This window comes from Eupeodes corollae, chromosome 1 (genome assembly GCF_945859685.1).
Source record: "Eupeodes corollae chromosome 1, idEupCoro1.1, whole genome shotgun sequence".
NCBI lineage: Eukaryota > Metazoa > Arthropoda > Insecta > Diptera > Syrphidae > Eupeodes > Eupeodes corollae.
In genome coordinates, this window is record NC_079147.1 from 138,326,885 (window position 1) to 138,346,874 (window position 19,990).

General features: G+C 31.6%; 1 protein-coding gene across 2 annotated transcripts in view; it reads left to right on the plus strand.

Moving 5' to 3' along the window:
- The window catches only part of LOC129940063 (phosphatidylinositol transfer protein alpha isoform), a 32,635-nt gene extending 12,867 nt beyond the window's left edge, over window positions 1-19,768 (plus strand). Inside the window, exons 2-8 of one of the 2 annotated variants that reach the window (XM_056048293.1) lie at window positions 4,462-4,492; window positions 4,586-4,697; window positions 4,770-4,921; window positions 9,058-9,135; window positions 9,686-9,795; window positions 12,405-12,584; window positions 15,612-19,768. In XM_056048293.1, coding sequence (XP_055904268.1) covers window positions 4,462-4,492; window positions 4,586-4,697; window positions 4,770-4,921; window positions 9,058-9,135; window positions 9,686-9,795; window positions 12,405-12,584; window positions 15,612-15,750 — 802 coding nt within the window. In that variant the 3' untranslated portion in view covers window positions 15,751-19,768. Of the gene's footprint in view, window positions 1-4,461; window positions 4,493-4,585; window positions 4,698-4,769; window positions 4,922-9,057; window positions 9,136-9,419; window positions 9,498-9,685; window positions 9,796-12,404; window positions 12,585-15,611 lie in introns of both variants that reach the window. The other variant, XM_056048292.1, reaches the window with a different exon arrangement.
- The last annotated feature ends 222 nt before the right edge of the window (window positions 19,769-19,990 follow it).

The following is a 19,990-nucleotide window of genomic DNA, read 5'->3' on the forward strand; positions in this document are numbered from 1 at the left end:
GAGCTTTCCAACGACATACTTTGTTGGCCAAAACAAAAGCAACTAATTAAATGAAATCGAAGTCGGTTGTAAATGCTTTAATTTTAATGTATTTTATTGAAGTTATAATGGTAATAAATATTCTTTGAACTGTCATAATAAAATTAATAAAAACTGAAGTAATATTTAATAATACAAAAAAATTAATTAAATATCATTTTTTATCCATAAAACTAAAGCAAATTAATAAGAACATTATTTTGAGTTGCAAATCGTTAATATTTCGTGGAAAAACTTTCATTTTGTATTACCGCCTCACACCACCTAGGAATAGTCTCCATGCGATTCGAATTAATAGAACTTTGATTGCTATACCGAGACTTTTACTTGGACAAGGAAGTCGTTCCTATTTCTGCAACTTTTGCGGCGAATTCTCCAATTTACAATCTACTATAATTCTCAATGGGTTGTGAGCGAGATACTGCGCTGTCCATTAAATTGCGTCACTTTTTTGATTTCGAATCTTTGACAATTTTTGAAGTATAATTTGGATAGTTATCATGCTGGATTTTCCATTTCAAGGGCACATTCTCCGCAGCATGTAAAACAGAGATATTACTGATTTATATATATTTTTTATTTTTTTTTATAATTTAACTTTAGCAGTTCCACTTTTAACACTTTTGTAGTACCCGTGGTATGATGGTTAAATTCCTTAGGCAAAAAGTTTTAAAACCGCTGCTAGTTTTAGTACTTTTGAACGGTTTACGTTTTTTTTTCAATATCGTTTAACACCTCCAGGAAGGCATGTTTGGAGCCTGAAGTTTTGAATGAATCTGCAATGAAGTTTCATCAGCCAATGCAAGAATAAAAGAAAGGTATCTTATTACATGTGTTCGTCCTAATTCATTGGGTTGCAAGAATCACGTAATACTCTGCCTACTTTGAGTTGCTGTCTTGCGTTAACTTCATCATAACTCCCTCAAAAAACAATTCCAATACTGAAATATAAGTTTTTAGTTTGCATGCAAAAATATACCTATAGCAACCGAATTAAACATCGACAGTAAAAAGTAATTTTAAAAATAAAATGCATATAATTCGCTGTTTCTTTATATTTATATTTTATTCTATGAAGAGAATGAAAGAAACGTACTTTTTGTAATTATTTTTTTTTAAATTAAAAAGTATTTGAGACGTATCAACCAAGAATTTGTGGTTGCTATCTATTATTTTGATATCCGTAATACCAAGTATGTCAAAAAAAAACAATACCGTCAATAATGATAACATTTTTCAAGTTTAAATAATCTTTATTCAAGATAAGATTTTTGAAATCCTGTACACAAAAAGAACAACCCTTTTTATTTTTGTAAGATCTGCTTTGTCGACAGTCTTATTTTATCATCATCATCGGCTTAGCTACCGCGATCCAGTCCTGACCTCATTCAATAAGTATCTCCATTTATCCCGATCGCTTGCAATCCAGTTGCACACTACAAAGGACTTTCCGGACTGTTTCCTCTTCACTTACGATATCTGCTTCAAGTTAGATTACATATAATTCATTATTATAGCATCCGGGATCGTTCTTTCTCACATAAAGGGCCAACAATTCTTCGTAAGACTTTCCTCTCTAAGAGCCTAAGAGCTCGGGGTGATTTTTACTAAGCAGCTAGGTCTTGGATTTATATGTGAGTACTGCAGAAACAACCTCCTGTATAGCAGCAGCTTAGAATTTTTGGTAACGTTTCTAGATTTAAAAACCTTTGACAAGGATTTTTACTGAGAACTAATTTCTAGTCCAAGGGTCAAAAATGGCAATTAAATACAAGTCGCTCAAGTTGTGTGGGTTTTGCTCTAGGCTAATAGTTGTTTTGCTGTAAATACTATTTTAGAGACATATTTTCCTCAGCTTACGATGGCATTATGTCTTGTTATAATATCGTCGATAAAAACAACAAGAATTTATCTCCATTAAGATTGAATATTTAGGCATTTGCATATTCGTTGAACGAACCATGTTCCGTTCAATATTAAAATACAAATATTAATCAAATATAGTAAAAGAAGTATTAAAAATTTCTGTCTTTACTTATAACAAACCATTTTCAAATTCATCACATCACACAAAATCCATCATTGTAGAAAAGAACTAAATTGAACGACTTAAGAGATATAGCACTAAGGGCGTAGTGTCCTACCTAGGTTAGGTTAGGTTATAGTGGCTGTCCAAGATGGAAACGGACACACTGTGATACCACCTGAATCTTGAGGCTTCCTCCTCAGGTTCATGTGGAACCAGCTTGAGTCCCTTACGAAACGTGAGAGGTTGATTATACCGATATGATTTAGATCGTTTAGATCGTTAAAGAAGAATTCTCCTAGGTAATTCTTGCGTTTTCGAGGTAGAGCAGGGCATGTGCAGAGAAGATGAAGAACCGTTTCTTCCTCTTCCTCGTCCATACAGCTTCTGCAAAAGTCATTTGCGAATACGCCTAGTCTCGTGGCGTGCTTTCCTATTAAACAGTGTCCGGTAATGACACCTATTATCGAGCTTATATGCGATCTGCTTAGCGAGAGCAAGCACCTTGAACGTTTTAAATCCAGTGTTGGCCAGATGTTTTTTGTGACTTGACACGTGGTGATGTTGTTCCACCTGGTGCCTTCCCTCCTCACAGCGTCTTGCATTAGCAGCAGTTTACAAGTAGCGATTGGTATGCCAGTACTTGACAAACGTGTTAGGATGGGCTGCACTGTACCGTTCCTGGCGAGTTCATCTGCCTTACAGTTACCTGGAATGTCTCTATGGCCCGGCACCCAGCAAAGGTGAATATTAAACTGTTGCGCCATCTCCATTAGAGATGATCGACAGTTATGGACTGTTATAGAGTTTGTAGAGACAGAGTCCAGAGATTTGATAGCGGCCTGGCTATCAGAGAAAATACGGATATCAGATGTTGATATCACGTTTTCTTTGAGCCAAGACAAGACTTCTTTTATCGCCATAAGTTCCGCCTGGAACACGCTACAATGATTGGGAAGGCGGAATGAGAGACTTAATTTCAGTCGTTCAGAGTACACACCTCCACCAATCCCTTTTTTTGTCCTACCTACATTTCTAAAATTTATTTAATTCAAATTAAACATTTCTAAGTCGTGTAGAAAGTAAACTTAAGATTTTTTTTGAATTCAATACTTTCACTTTACGAGACAAATAAGAAATCTGGATTTTTAAATTCACATAAATTGTCATCAACATATTTTTTAAGCGGAAACGACTCCTAAGATTTTGTTAGAAGCTTCGGTAAAGAACAATTATAACACAAAATACAAAAATACAAAATTATAACACCACTTTTATTGATTTTTAGTACTTACATTATGCAAATTGATATATTTTTTTAGCAGAAGCTTTTTAAAAAGTTCAACTTATATACATCGCATGTCAATCTCTAAAATTTTTGTGTTCAAATATTCGGTATTTCAGAACTGATTTGATGATTTTTTTCTATAAAATGTTTTAAAATAAGTTAAGCATATGTTTTAAAAATTTGATATAAGACTTTTATTTTATTTAAACGAAAAGTCTTATAAATTTTCAGTGGTAAACGCAGATGAGTTTTTTTGTGGTGTACATTGATACGTTACAGAAACCTTTAGGTTTCAAAATAACATTTTCTAGTTTAATGAATTATTGCAAGTTCCTTTTTTAAATAGTGTATAATTTGTACAAGCTGTCAAATGAGTAAGAAGGCTTTGTTAAACCCTCCTGTTAAAGCCTTCTAAGGATAATTAGATTCCCAACTAGTTTTATTTACACTTAAATAAAAAAGAAAGATGCAACGAACCTCAAGAACCACTTAAGCTGATAGCTTTTCTCTATTAAAAGAAGCTATTGTTAAACAGCTCGCCCACTAAGCTGGAAAATTATCTTCAGCCATCGTATAGCCAGTAATTAAAAGCAAAACCTACAGGAACGATGCTTGAAGCATCGACATTATTATTTTCTTAAAGCAATAACAGCATTTTAATGAAGGTTATTCTTGTAATATTGAATAAAACCCTTAAAAGCATCTTCTTTTTATAACAGCAACTATGTGCGAATTTTGAAGTCATCTTTCGAAAACAATACTTTAATAATAGCCAATTAAGTTTTTAATCAATTTCTTTATTTCTTCTCTCATAGATACTCGTATGTATGTAATATTTTATATAATTTTAAATAAACTTACGAGACATCATAAACTTTATGCCTAGACAACGAGTGAGAACTGAGAACTAAATTGCTCGCTATCGAATGTGCATTATTTATGATGGTGATGGCTCTATATACATAGTTAATATGATATACTTTTTATTCATTGGTAGTTTTATTATTATTGTGTTTTTTTTTCTTCCAAGTATTGAGATAAAATTAGAAAACAAGAGCTCTTACGTAATTCTGTGTAAATAACTTTTATTTTTTTGTTCTATTTCCAGCCGAGTTACATTGCCATTGACTGTTGAAGAGGTAAACTATTTGGAATATTGAAGTGTGCTAAAAAGCGATTCATCTTGCTGATTTTAAATTATTTTTCTTTTCTATTTTGTTGTTTTTGTTTAGTATCAAGTTGCACAACTGTTCTCCGTTGCGGAAGCATCCAAGAACGAAACAGGCGGTGGTGAAGGTATTGAGGTGCTCAAAAATGAACCATTCACCAATTATTCTTTATTGGGTAAGAAAAGTTTGTTCTCAATTTATTAATTACTGTTTCTTAACTTTTTCTTGGTGTATTTTGTTTTTAAAGGTGGAAAATATAATTCAGGCCAATATACATATAAAATCTATCACTTGGCATCAAAAGTTCCATCTTTTATAAGACTGTTGGCCCCAAAAGGTTCCTTAGAAATACACGAGGAAGCATGGAATGCATACCCATATTGTAGAACTGTTATAACGGTAAGGTTATTTGTTTGTTATGAAAGAAAATGTATTAATTCAAAAGTTTGTTAAAAGGGAATTTCATATACAGCTTTTTTTTCTTTTTTTTTTATCAGCAACAATTATATTTATTTCTTTTTAATTTTATAAAACAAAATTAAAACAAAACTTTGTACTTAGTATTTGACTTTTGTTTTGTTTTTACAGTTTAAATTAAAATTTAGTAAAAAATGACGGCTTATTACATGATTTAAGTTAGTGAGCAATAATTAAGAATTAAATAAGTTCACGAAGCTAAAAAAAGTTATTATATCTTCAAAGATAGTTCTACTAATTACGTTAAATAATTATTACCCTTAAAATAAGAACACGAAGTTAATTTTAAAACTTAATTTGTTATTCTCACGAAGTAGGTAGTTTTCTTTTAAAGATATGAAATATTGTTGTCGTAAGAAAAACAAAGGAAAAGCAAAAAAAAAAAAACAAAACCTTGCCCATGGAATTTTTTGTAAAATGCATTCTTTGAAGTTAAAACGACATCGTACAAAATTGAGTATAACTTATGCCGTATGTACATATGTCGGTTCATATTAAATATAATGACCTTGTTTTAATGAAATGTTTCGTTGGCATTTTTATTTGGCTATTCGTATTCCATATTTTCTGTTGGCCTAGGTCTTGTTATATTTACTTAGTTTTTTTTTTCTCTGAAACAGACGAAATTCGATTCTGCTCTTGTTTTTTGGATAAAATTTTGTCATAAGCTTTGCTTGTATGATTTTAGTAGGGGCTTGTTGGATTGAAAGTCATTGCAGTTAAAAAAAAGCCAGTTGTGACGAGGTTCTACAGTGATAAGCAATTTCTCGTTAGATATAAGCACCTGGTCGCCTGATAGCAATCCCCATTGATAACAATCTTCATTGTTCGTCGACTATATTCAAAAATATTATTGTCAATCATAAAAAAAGTATCAGTTGTGAATCATTTTGTGTTTTTTTTTGGTATTAGGTTATAAAGATAAGAATAATACACACATTCGAAGGTTGGATAAGTAACTGAGTCAACAAGTGATATGATAATGTTAATTCAATGTTTCTATTTATTTAAAGAGTTCTCTAAGTTCTTTCAATTTTCACCACCACGACCAGTAGAAAAAATGTAATAACGGGCAAACGAAACACATTAAATGAGCAACAATACAACTTTTTTAACTTTGTCTTAACAAATTACCAGAAGTTATTTGTTCATGATTTGCCCTATCATAAAAAACGAAGATTCCATCTTGGAAACCTTTACTACAATGATCCTAGTGGTCTAACAAATTCGGATATATATTCTCTCAAATGCTTCATAACTCTAAAGGTTCAACGAATAAGACGACTATTAGTCTGAATGTTGTCTTTCCGTCAGCAGCCACCTTAACCTTACCTAACCTTATCAGCAGTACTGTTCTTACATCTTAACATTGACATCTTTGACATTTTGTTTCAAGAAAAAGTTGTCTTAGTGCACAAAACCAAATACTGTAATAGTGAAACAAATTTATTGCTTATTTAATAGACGCTGTTAATGGTAATGTTTCTTTGTTTCACAGATTTCGCGCATAAACATTTTAGTAACTGTCAGCCAAAAAATATATAATTTTTTTGAACTAAAAATACACCCCAGTATGGTACTCAAAATGATACTCTTAAAAATGCTAGTTTAAACCTTTTCTTTATATTTGAGTAGCACTTAAGTAATGCAAGCTAAATCTGAGAATACGATCAAGTTCCTATGATCAAATCAGGAATTATAAATTTAAGTTGCTTGAAGCAATTCATCATCATCATCGGCTCGCCAACTTGGGTTTTTATAAAATGTGTATATTTAACGGGTATTTTTTTAAGTGTGCAGCAAATCGTTTTAGAGAAAGAGAAATTATTGCACTTGATATTTCAAAAACAATTGATGGGGTTTGGTATCAGGCTCTCTTATTGATAATGCGTGTCTGCGTTTTTCACAAACCTCCTGTCTGCAACTTCTATTCCGATGCATTGTTTTGCTGACGATAGATTTTCATGTTCATTTTCAGATTTGCATCCCTCTTCTTCGGAGGTGAAACTGCAACCAAAAAATATGATTTTACTTTAGGGAATAAAAACCGCGTACTGGGGCATGATTATGAGGTTCGCTGCGGATCGTTTTCAATTTGACTCGAGTCGTATTTCCTTATTAACGAATTCGCGATGGAGCGAAAATAGTTCTTCCTACATTCCAGGGATTTGACACTTTTGGTTTGACTTTTTCTTACATATTCCAGTGATTTGGCAGCTTTCCACAAATTTTATTTTGTTTTGATTGAATTTGTGAAATTTTCGGTGATTTATTCAAAATTGTATATTTTATTATTGACTGGGGATAAATTCTAAGAAAATTAAAATAAAGCTAACTCACATTTTTATATAATTACAATCAAGAAAGAATCCACGAAATCGAACAGTGAATAATAATGAACACTCTTTCAGCTGTGAATCCGCCAAAAAAAGTTGTCGGATTTCAACTCGCCAACAAACATTATGACATTTCAAAGTCGCCTTCGAATTCGTTAATTGGTCGAATTTAAAACGAAGAGGGCGAAAGCAATAATTTGAAAATGGCAAACTTGATAGCAAAACGATTCGCCGCGAATTCCATAATCAGGCCCTGTATTGTATCATCAACGCGAGATATATCCTTTTCGCCAATATCCGTGGTGGCACTTGCATCAATGAGAATGAACATCTCGATATTCTTTACATGTGTATGGTGTACCGCCTTTTGTAAAAAGATCACATAGGCGATGTCGCCAAATATGCAACAAGATGTTTGGGTTTTCAAAGGCAACGAAAGAAGTTTTTCTCACCCTCTCAGTATAACTTCCATCTCTGGGCTAGTACTCCTGCAACTTACTTAAGCGTCTTGAAAAGTATTGAACGTAGAGCATTTATATTCATTGGTAATAATATCATCATTGGATCATTTACTTCGCTTGAACATCTTCGTAAAGTTTCTTGTTTCACCCACCATTGTGTAAACTGTTTATGATCTAGAGAAAAAGCTAGTTGCATTCGTCCCCTTAAATAATTCAACTGTAATACTCGCGCTTCTGGGAGTACTTTTCAATATACCCTAGAGCCCAGCTTCGGTCGTACTGTCAAGTACAGAAATTCGTTCTTTAGCCGTATTACGCGAATGTGGCAACTAATTACAATCTGTCTTTCCCTGTCATGGCAATATTCGGAGTGGGTGCTTATTATAAAAAAAAGAGGTATATAACTTTAAGTGGGCAACACTATTTTAATGGACAGCCATTTTGTCAGATGCCAAGTGATGCATTTTTAGTTTGTTTTTTGACATTTCAAGAATCAAAGCCACAAATTCGGTAAATGGGCCCTTGAAAGCGATGAAGCTTACTTTTGGTTGATGACAATCCTCAAGTGTATGTTGAGATACCGTTACATCCACAAAAGCTGACTGTTTTTGGTGTCCCTTATAAGTAGGTAGAACAATTGGGCCGTACTTCTTTACCCACGATTTTGGCGAGAACGTTACAATGAATAGTTTACCCTTTAAAACTTAGTAGATTTGAATAATTCATGTGGAGAATAAAACTGTTACCAAAATTCAAAATTACAATGAGCTAATTTTTATTTGGGGTGAATGATTTAAAATCATAATTGTCTAATTATGTTGAGCTTATAAGTTTGACATTGTTTTAAAGATAAATGTATTTTTTTAATTTTAAAACAAATAACAGATTTTTTAAATGTTCTATAATTTATAAAAAAATTCTCACTTGATTTTGTTGTTGTTAGCTAACGTTTTTCTAATCAGGTTTTTAGTTCTGTCACGAAACAATCGTCTGTTATGCAGACTTATAAAGTCCCGAAATCAACTAAGGTTTGATGACAGATCCATAATAAAAATAAACAATAATTCAAAACTTAGTGCAACTTGAGTAATGAGTGACTTGCGGATTTAATCAATAGGAACGTTTTCTGGTATATTTATGACATTAGTTCCAGCAAACTTCCCGGAAGTTTTTGTTAATTGATTTTGTTTCTTTAATATTTAAACAATTTTTGTTACATTTTAATTTAAATTTATTTATTTTTTTATTTTATTTTCAATAGAATCCTAAGTATATGAAAGGTAACTTTAAATTATTTATAGAGTCGTTACACTTAGAAGGCCCTGGAGATTTAGAAAATGTAAGTGAACCTAAGTTATTGATGGTAATTGCGTTTTTTTTTCTTGTTATATTTTCATGTCTGAAACTACGGTGACTTGGTTTGTATTGTGTGGTGTGGCTTTTTTCCCTTAAAACCAAAAAACTACTTACTAACTCAAAATACTTAACCTAATTCAATTAAAACGCTTGGTGTCGTAACAACAATCTTTCTACTCAACATGCTTCGAAATATAATAATAAATGTATTTTAATATTATTTAAAATTTTGAAATTGCTTGAAATACTTAAATTGTAATGCCTAAGAATCCTGGCTACATGAAAGAGAACTTTATGATTTGCATTGAATCCCTCCATATCGCCGATGTGGGAGAGCAAGTAAATGTAAGTTTATAAAAAATAAAAGATATGTATGTAGATGCATATATGTATCTGGAAATAGAAAACATTAGTCTATATGTTGCCTTGTGAATGTTAATGGTAGTGGTGTATAGTTGTATTTTTTGTTTATGTTTAAGTTAAAAACAAAACTCTTAAAGACGTCAAAAATATTAATTTTCTTTGATTGTTAGGTTCATGAATTGCCACCAGAGAAGCTTAAAGTACGTGATGTTGTTCACATTGATATTGCCAATGACCCTGTGGTGTCTGCCGACTACAAACCTGATGAAGATCCAACAAAGTAAGTTTTCATATACATATGTCCGTTTAAATTAAAAAAAAATGTATTAGATTTTGAAAGCAAGTTCGACAAGCTATAGACTAAACACTATAAAAACTAGTAAGTTTTTGTTAATACTACCTTCAACATGACATTCCCCAAAACTGGTTTTATTGAAAGGTAAAGTCTTCTCATTATCTGGAGCCATACAACATACAAGTTTTTTTCGATGGTATTGTCTCGTGCAAGAAATCAACAAATCCTCTTATATATTGCCATTAAAAAAGGTCCTGTCTATTCCTAAAATTGCTCTCAAATAGAAATGATTATGAAGAGTTGTAAGTCACAACCAGATGCAGGTATTGGTTATAGCACTGAGAAACAACAATTTTTGTTATCCTTAAAACCAGACTTTTTCGGTCACTTTTCAGAATGTTCGTTTTTGTTATTCTATTGAAACCGCCATCTAAGTGACCTTTTTTGAGAGGCAATACGCCTTTTTCCTCATTATAATATCTATAACATCTATAACAAAATTTAACACACAAAGAAGCAGTATTAGGTTGTCCACGTTTCGCATTTAGGGACGAACAGACGTTATTCCATATATCCCATACAAATACATTTGTGGTTTTAGCGCTCTTTTTTAACAACCAAATAATATTTATATCATCCCTTATTGAAAAAGCATATGTTTATGATATCTAAGAATTTTTTCAATATCCTTTAGCTTTATGCAGAATACCGATATAAAATAAACTTACGTCCAAAACCTTGGTTCACATCTTTTCCTAGCATATCTATTTAAGCAGTAATTTAAAATGGATATGTTTAAGTGTATTTACATTTGTCCCTTTAATTGGCATGAAGTTATATTTTTGCTAAAGGATACGACTACTATGCAATGCCCAAATGAATTCACATAAGCCTCTAGTGCAGTGTATTTCTATACATATTTTTAGGTGGAACAATTAAAAGAAAACTTAGAATACATTTCTAAATCAATTGAAGATTGAAGATCTTTCCAAAAATTTGACAGTTTTAAACCAAATAGGGCTTTTGTATAAGATTATGTTAAAGTACAATTTTTTTGCGCATCTAAATGGCAAGTCAACATAATCTAACAGCGCTGTCAATGCTTTTTCTTATATAAAAATTCCATTTAAAAAAAATCAAACCTTTATAAGGTTACTACGTCGTAAGCTTTTTTATCAATTCTACTCTTCAAGTCTCTTTCCGAGTACATGGAACTTTTGTCCGAACCTTCTTCCCCTCGAATTCTCGACCGATTGCATTTTTACTCCTTCTTGGTGATTGAACGCAGATTAATTATCAGCGCAAGAACTTTTTCGAAGACCGAAAGCTTTTTAATGATCGGCAGTACGTCTTTCATAGCCATACGCCTACTGGCAATCTGAAGGTTTATCTCACTCAACAGTGTAACAAATCTTACATCGTTTTGAGGAAACTAAGATAATTGTAATTGATACTTCAAAAACATTTGATAACACTTGGCATGGTTTCGACGAATCTTTCCTTCGTTGGGTTAGAAATTAACGACACTCTTTGTCATTTTTTATTAATAATCCCCTGTCTGAAACTTCTTATCCACTTACCTGATTTGGTGACTATAGTATCCTCAGATTTTTAGATTCACAACCCTGCTCTTCGGATGTGAAACTAGACCTAGACAACATTATTAAATGGGCAATCAAAAACTCAGAATAATTTAATGCATTAAAAACTTAATGCTGCCTATTTTAGTTAAATTTACCATATTTGCCACTATTCATTAGTATGCATTTGCATCTAGAAGACTAAAAACCTCGAAGTTCTTGGTATGGGTATCTCCAACCACCTCTTGTGGAAGGGTCACTTACGCGATGTTGTCAAAAAAGCAGCTAGATGTTTGGGTTTCTTAAGTCGATGCAAGAAGGTTTTTCTCTATTGGATCTTGCTATTGTCTATAAGACTTATAAACGTTTAACTAAAAAATAAATAAGGTGGCTCAGAAAACTAGAGCCTAGTGACTTACAACTCTCAACTCTTCCTGTGTGCGAGTAATGTTGTCAGGGATGGAGAGACCTACAGTCTTAAGCCTAACCGGATCGGCTTATTTGAGAAAACACTTTTCATGATAAGAATTACACTAACGGATTTATAAATTTCTCGCAAGATTTAGTACCCGTGAAAAAACATTAGATGAAACAAGCAGAGATTGAACGCAACAGTCCCACGCACTAACCATCACACAACGGGTAGTACTACAAAAATATATGTACGTCCAAAGTTTGAGTATAATTCGCATCTCTGGGCTGGTGCTACTTTAACTAACTTAAGTTGATAAGCAACCAGTTGTCGATATTTCTCGCGCTTCTAGCAATGCAAATCAGTTTACTGTAAAATAAAACTGTGAAGGTGTTAAGTTCGTGAATTATAGACGGGTTCAATTTTGGCTTTCCATTGTGATGTTCAATCATTACACTATAATTCTAATTGGGCACAAACAAAATAATCAAAAACGTTCCCTAATAAAACTTTTGTTTTTTACGATACTAGAACTGATAATTTTTTAATAAGCCTTTTTTTTATAATTTACTCAATATTTTACAATTTAAATTTTTTTGCAGATTCAAGTCAGAAAAAACTGGTCGAGGCCCGCTGGTTGGACCTGACTGGAAAACTAAAGTAGACCCCGTAATGACATGTTACAAGCTAGTTACATGTGAATTTAAATGGTTTGGATTTCAATCTAAGATAGAAAGTTTTATTCAAAAATCAGAAAGGAGATTATTTACAAATTTCCATCGGTAAGTTAAAAAAAAAATATCAAATTTTGATTTTAATAACACTGGTGGACAAATTACGTTATTTTTTTACTGTTGCACACACAAATCAATTCTTTTTTAAAGGGTTAAGGCCCTGAATTCGAAAATTTTCTATCTCATTAGGTTTTTAAAACAAATTAGAAATTAAGACTACCGTAAACGGTGTTTTTAAGGTTAAGTTAAAACTCAACATATGCATTAACAATAAATTGTAGGACTATTTTGCAAAGCACACACCTTTGTCTTCTAGATACAGTTTAAATTATTTTTTTATCTACTTAGTTTGTATTATTAATGCGTGTTTACTTGAACTACTTCTAATCAGAAGCTCCCTCTAACCTGAAAAATTCTTTTTATAATTGACCTATTTTCTTTCTTTCTAAGTCGATTTTTTTCTTTTGCGGAAAAAAAAATTTAAAATTTGAAAGAAAAAAGCATGAATGGAAAAAACAAACCTTAAAGGTCGTCGTCAGAGGATTTAAACCGGACGACATATGTATGTAATTTCGTTGAAACGAAATTTTTTTTAAATGTTTGCTGACACGCTGAGGTAAGCGCAGTAAAGAAAGGTTGATTTATCTGACTGGATCAGGAAAACTTAAGCAACTGGTTACAGGAAAAGCAAAAATCCTCGTTGATCTTGGATGACATCTAACCTCTTCATAAGTTGAAATGATTCTAAATTTGGAAGATCAAAGCGCAAGGTATTCATGGCTATTAATGATGTCGTCTCCTTTTTTCGACTAATCTCGTTTTCATTGTCGTGTCGTTTTTTAAGTGACATTCTATAACTTTTTCGACGCGACTATTTTGTAGCAGATTTTTAAACGATGAAAATGTATCAGAGATCTGTCAAACTGAAATCAAATTCTAAATCATTTCATTACTCGATATTCAACAAATGTTTTTTTTTTATTAAATTATTACCAAATAAATAAATTATTAAAATGATAAGTGTTGAAATATATTACAACACAAGCAGCGATAGTGGTAATGATGAAGAAGGTAGAGAGCGAAATATTGCAATAATTGTACAAATAGGACAGTTAAGCGTAGGCATTGGCATTTGTAGCCTGAATTTGCTTTTATACATATGCTGATCCATTTGGCCATCGATGCGCACAATAGGAAAAGTCTCCCGAAACCATCACATTCCCAACACCATGTTTGATCGTTTTAATGGTATATTTAGGATCGAGTTCTTTGTTAACTGGGCGTCTTACATATCTTTTACCATCAGACCCACACATATTAAATTTTGATTCATCGCTCCAGAATATTTTCTTCCAAAACGCTAATGGTTTCTGTCTATGTTCCTTGGCAAATGCTAATCGACGTTTTAAATTTTTTTTTGAAACGTCTGGCTTTTTCCGAGCAATGTAACCCCGCAAAACTGTTTCCAGCAATGGGTTCCTTATTGTTTTAGACGTTACTTCTGCACTTAATTGGCATGATACAGCTGAATGAATTTCCTTGCTGGTCGCAAAACTGATCCCCTTTCTAAGTCTACAAATAAGTTTTTCCTTTTGGAAGTTTTTATGCTGCCTGTCTCCCTATAGATCTTAATTGCTCCATATGCCATCTTTTTGGAGCAAAGCAAATCCTTGGCGATGGTAGCTTTTTCCTTGCAGTACTTGTGAATAGTTATCTTCCTTAGCTCTGGTCTGCAGCTCTTGTTTTTACTCATTTTTTTAACTACATAGTAAAGCTAAGATATTTGAACAAAAACAAAAACAAACTTAAAACATGCTCCACAATAGCAGCAAAAAGAGAACTGTATTTTACCGTTTATCATTATTTGTGTGTGAAGAGCATAAACAATGATGAAAAAAGTGCATATATGTTTACTCTTTTCATTGTTTCTAATTATTTTTCCACCACTGTAGATAGCTATGAGCTATGAAAGCAAGAAGTATAGCTTTATTTATATTACTCATTCATTTTATTCGTTTTTTTAACTTAACAAAATTAGTTAAACCTCTTTCTAACTCGAACTAGTTTTATTATCTCGTGAAAGACTTAGATGGAGTCGAATGTATTTCAAAAACTTCATATAATAGAATTAATAAGATAACAACATTTACGTTCAATTCGTTTTGGCCGAATTGTCTCAGTGTTTCTTTAAGATTAATGTGAGATATGTGAAATCTCACAACTTATGTATGTACATTTTTTTTAAATTGTATGAAATACTATTAATATTTCAACCTAAGGTGGCGCTACAGCCCTGTGTGAACTAGGGCCTCACCTAACAACTTCTCCATCTAGCTCGGTCCCTAGCTAGATGTCTCCAGTTTCGCGCTCCAAGTTAGGCGAGGTCACCTTCCACTTGTGCGCGCCACCTGATCAGCGGTCTTAATCTACTGCGCTGTCCTGTGGGTGTGGATTCGAGCGCATGGAAACCAATGCTCCGGGCCGGAGCATTGGTTTCCATGCGCTCTACATGACCCAGCCATCTTACAACTCGTACAGCTCGTCGTTCCATCTTCTCCTCCACTCCCCTTCGATGCATGCGGGACCGTAGATCAGACGAAGAACTTTTCTCTCGAAGCGACCCAAGGTGGTTTCATCCGCTTTTGTCATAGTCCATGCTTCTGCACCGTATAGCAGGACGGGGATGATAAGGGTCTTATATAGCAACAATAGAAGGGTTTTATGGATTTAAACACGACATATGCTTCATGAATTTAATTAGCTCCAAAAACACTGTATATGTGTTTTTTGAATTACAAAAAGTAAAATCTCCAAAACCTTTCTTAAAACTGTAATTTTTGAGTCGGCTTTGAATTAAGACTATCAAAACCGATTGAAAACAGTGAAATTCGATTGCCAGGAACAAAACCTTGTCCACCAGTGTAAATAATTTTATAAATTCTAATACAAATAAATGACACTGCGATTGCTTCTGGGAAGATGCAGCTAGAACCCTGCATCGTTTCTCGTTTCAATTTGTTCACTTAATTAGTTTGGTTAGATTCAATAATTTTAATATGATCTTTTTACTTACAGGCAAGTGTTCTGTTGGACGGATCGTTGGTATGGACTTACAATGGATGATATTCGTGCCATTGAAGAAAAAACCAAAGAAGAACTAGACAAACAACGTCAAGTCGGTGAAGTGAGAGGTACTCGTGCCGATTCTGACTAAATTCCATGTCAATATTTTCCAACAACAAACAAAAAATATATAAAAAAAACAACAACAACAACTGAGCATTATAGTGTTAAAAACGTAAAGTAAAAATAGCAAAAACAATTATAAAACAAAAGCAGCAAACTGAAAATAAGAAAAAACAACAGTAGCAAGTAGGCAAGTAAAAAATTGAGCAATGAAAAAATTTTAAAAAAATATATAATTATTGTAAAAATATGCAAGTAAACGGTAAAAACGATTAAAAAAAGGAAAAAAAAAGAGATAAATGTGTTATTATTGATATAGATATATATATATATTAAATATTATTTATTTGTAAATGCGCTTAGGTGTATTATTCTATTCTCTTATAAATGTGTGAGGAGACAAAACAAAACAAACAAAAAATAAAATAGAATACAAAAGTTATAATAAAAATCTATAAAACAAAAAAAAAAACTTACAAAACAAAACATGCCAGACAAAAGTAAAGAACAAACTTTTCACAGGAAAGTTTAAAAAAAAGAAGAAAATTAGTATTAAAGCATATATTTAACTATATATAAATAAATTCAAACAGAAAAAATGCAAAAAAATGGTTTATTACATGAAATTAAGTATTTTAATCGTAAACGTATTTAACATTTACATACATATATACAAATTATAAATATACATATATCTCTATAGATGAAGTCATTGGGCAAGGTTACACAAAACTCAGAATTTCAAGAATTTGGACTCGTAATAGTTTAAAATAACTACACACAACATTGTTATATTGTTGAATGCAATAACACGACATCTAGGGCTCATAATGGGTATTTTTTCTTTTTAAGAATTTCACAATTTTAAATTTTAATAAAACGTTGATAAATCTGTTTTTGGTTCTATTTCTTCGTATATTTGGAGATTTTTCGTAGATATGAATTGTTGACCAATATCGTTGCTATGCAAAATTGAGTTCGGTCCTGTCCTTTTTCAAAAGGTCCTTTCACTTAAAGAGACAATTCACCATTTTTCGAGTGTTAGGATGTTCCACCTTACTTTTTATTTTACCATAGTATGTGCTCTTCGCTCATTCAAGCTTGGTGGCCTGCCTACCGCATTCTACCGAGATCAATTTTTGTTTTAGAATATATGCTTTGAATTGTATAGTCATACAAAAATCGGTAGTCCTTATGTGCAGAGCCTACAATGTTTGGTAAGATTTAAAATTTGAAATACGAACATCTACTGTATTTGCAATATGTTGGTTTCTGAATACAATTTTCTTCCAGACTAGTGATAAATAAATTAAATTCTTGTTAAGATTGGGCAGGTTAAGGCGACATAAGGGACTTGAAAGTAAGACAAGTTTCTTGTATCTGATTGGCCAGCTGCCAAAAATTTGCCTTCCAATTAAGGCAATTTCATTGGAAAGTTGACTGGAAAATTAATCCCGAAAGATCTCCCTAACTATCAAGTCAAGTCTACTTTTGTCAAAATGATAGTTGATCATGTTTTTTCATTCAACTGAAAGCTGAACTTTATTACTCTATGATTTACTTATTTTCTGCACAACTTCATTTAATGCCTTCTGTAAAAAAGTTCTTTGTAAATTTGGAAAAGAAATAAGTAATATTTCTTTACAATACAAAGCTTGCCTGAGGAGTGTTTTGTAGACAATAATGATTTTGGTACTTTTTGTGCTCTAAAACTTAAAGTGAAGGTTTGTGAAGTAAAGTTCTGAATTTGAAATTCATGACACTTGAAAAACTAACTAGTTGGCTTGGTCAAAATGTACGTTCAAAGAATGGAGTTGACTGCAAATGAAGTCCCTTATGTTGTCTGAACCTGCCCCATACTATTTCCTAGTCTGGTAAACAATGCAATGAAATGAAAGCTATTTTTGAGCAAGTTTATAAGAATATATTAGAATAAGGACAGACTCTTTTTGAGATTGAAATCAGTTTACCAGCAACACCAGTTGCGATTAATGAATGCAATGTTAACATCTAAGGTATATTGCGTTCCATGTACTTGTATGCATTCTTTTCTAAAAGAATGTTTGGGATATTTTTAAAAAAGTTTTCTTATTTCATTGTTTAATACAAGTCTGCATTAACAGAGAAGAACTAAAATTTTAATACCTGGTGTAGTACACGAAAACTTAATTAAAATACCTTCGTCCATTTTTCTACTTTATCAATCTTTAATTTTCCACCCTATAAAAACTTATAGGTCACAAAGAAAATGTTCAACATTAATCAGCCCTATCATGAATTCCATCGTAATCGGAAATTTTACGAATCCCGAAAAACTGTATTATGAAATCCGTTCGTAATGCAAAATTGTATGAGATTTTCCACTACGAACGGATTTCATGATACAGTTTTTCGGGATTCGTAAAAATTTCCAATTACAATGAAATTTATGATAGGGCTGAATATGTCTTTCTTGTGGTACGTCTGCATACCAAAAGTATCCCTTTTTAGAACCAATGCTGATTTCTCGCTGCTCGTGAACTTGCTTTTTATCAACTAAAGATGTGTACTCTTTATTCAATTATTCTTGGAAATAGTTTGTTAGAAGCCATGGGCATTGAATGTCCATAATTAAGATTTATAGGGACAATAGTTTTGAATTAATTAAAAAATGGACATAAATGGTAAACACAGAATTTAGAAAGAGTTGTTTGCTATTTGTCATATGATCTACCCATTTTGATTTACCTTTGATGTTCTGCTACAATAAGAACAGGACGAATAAGGGTAATTTTGTTGTGATAAGGGTTTCCACAATATAATTTGAATAAGGTGTTTTGTTACACTTGAGCGTTCAATAATTGCCACCATGTTAAGACAGTTTGGTTAATATGACTTTAAGGTTGTCGAAATTAGTAAAGGGTAATGGCAGCTAACCAAAATGAAATCTAATTCTACAAAATTGTATATTCTTGCCACCACCTTTGGTTTGTTGAAATATTTTTTAAAACACACATATTTGAATAATTAGATATTTTTACTGTAACACCCAAAACGGCACGCATTTTAAACTCAATGGTTGGAAAAAATTAAGAATTTATGAGTCTGAGTAGGTGCTATTAAAAGAACTTTAAAAAAAACCCTCAATATGAAATGAGTCTTGTTTTGCTTTGTCCAATAATTTCATATTATATTTCGAAAGTAAGTTTCGAACGTCCAACACCACCACTTTCAAAATATATAAAAAAAGCATCCAATATTTTAATTAAAATTTACTAATTAAACCTCAAAACAAAAATTTTAACAAAAAGATCTGATTGACATTTTTAGCAGCAAAAAAAATTAAATAAATATATTTACATAAATTTTCCTCTTAAACTTAAAAATAAACAACAAAAAAAAATAAAAACTTAAAAAAAATAATTAATAAATAAAGAACATAATAAATAGTGGGATTATTTCTATAAAACTTTCTTTTTCGCGCTGATCACTTGTAAGATATATACTGTACGTAGCAATACAAGAAATCTATATATTTATTTCCTATAATTTGTAGAAATTAAAAAAGTTAACAACTTACACAAGAAGTTTTTAAAATAGAAGAACAAAAAACAAAACAAGAAAACGTCTATGCATTAAAATACACATTTATACTACTACCATATAAATAATTTTCTTTTTGGTTTTTATTTTCTAGCTCTTCTTAAATAAATAACAGCATATAGCAAAGCAAAAACAGATAATAGGCACTCACAAAAATGGTGTATTCTTAAATTATTTTATATTTACGAAATTCAAAGAATTTTTAGATATTTAAATGTGTAACAAAGAGGTAACAAAGAAGTTAAAAATAAACAAAAACAAAAATAATAAAAGATAAATAACAATTTTAAATTTCTCAATCTCCATTGTAATTCCTTTATTTTGTAAATAAGAAAACAAAATTCAATTACAAATAAACTAAAAATTACTAATATATAAAACTAAACAAGTTATATATTTAAAAAAAAGTAAAAAATGTTTTTAAATACAATCTAATTCGAATGTTTTAATTTTTCGAAATATATTATTATGTGTGTTTATTTAAATTTTGGGAAATTAACACTTTAGCTTTTAATTCAAAAATAAGGTTTGTTTTTTAATTAGCAAGCAATTACTGAGATGGCGAATGCAAGACAAACGTTAAAAAGGTTATAAATCGAATTTTTTTTTTTTTAAATCTTACAAGGAAATATTTCACGCTGAAATTATGGTTGGCGAATCGAACGTTCGAAGTGAGATATTTCATT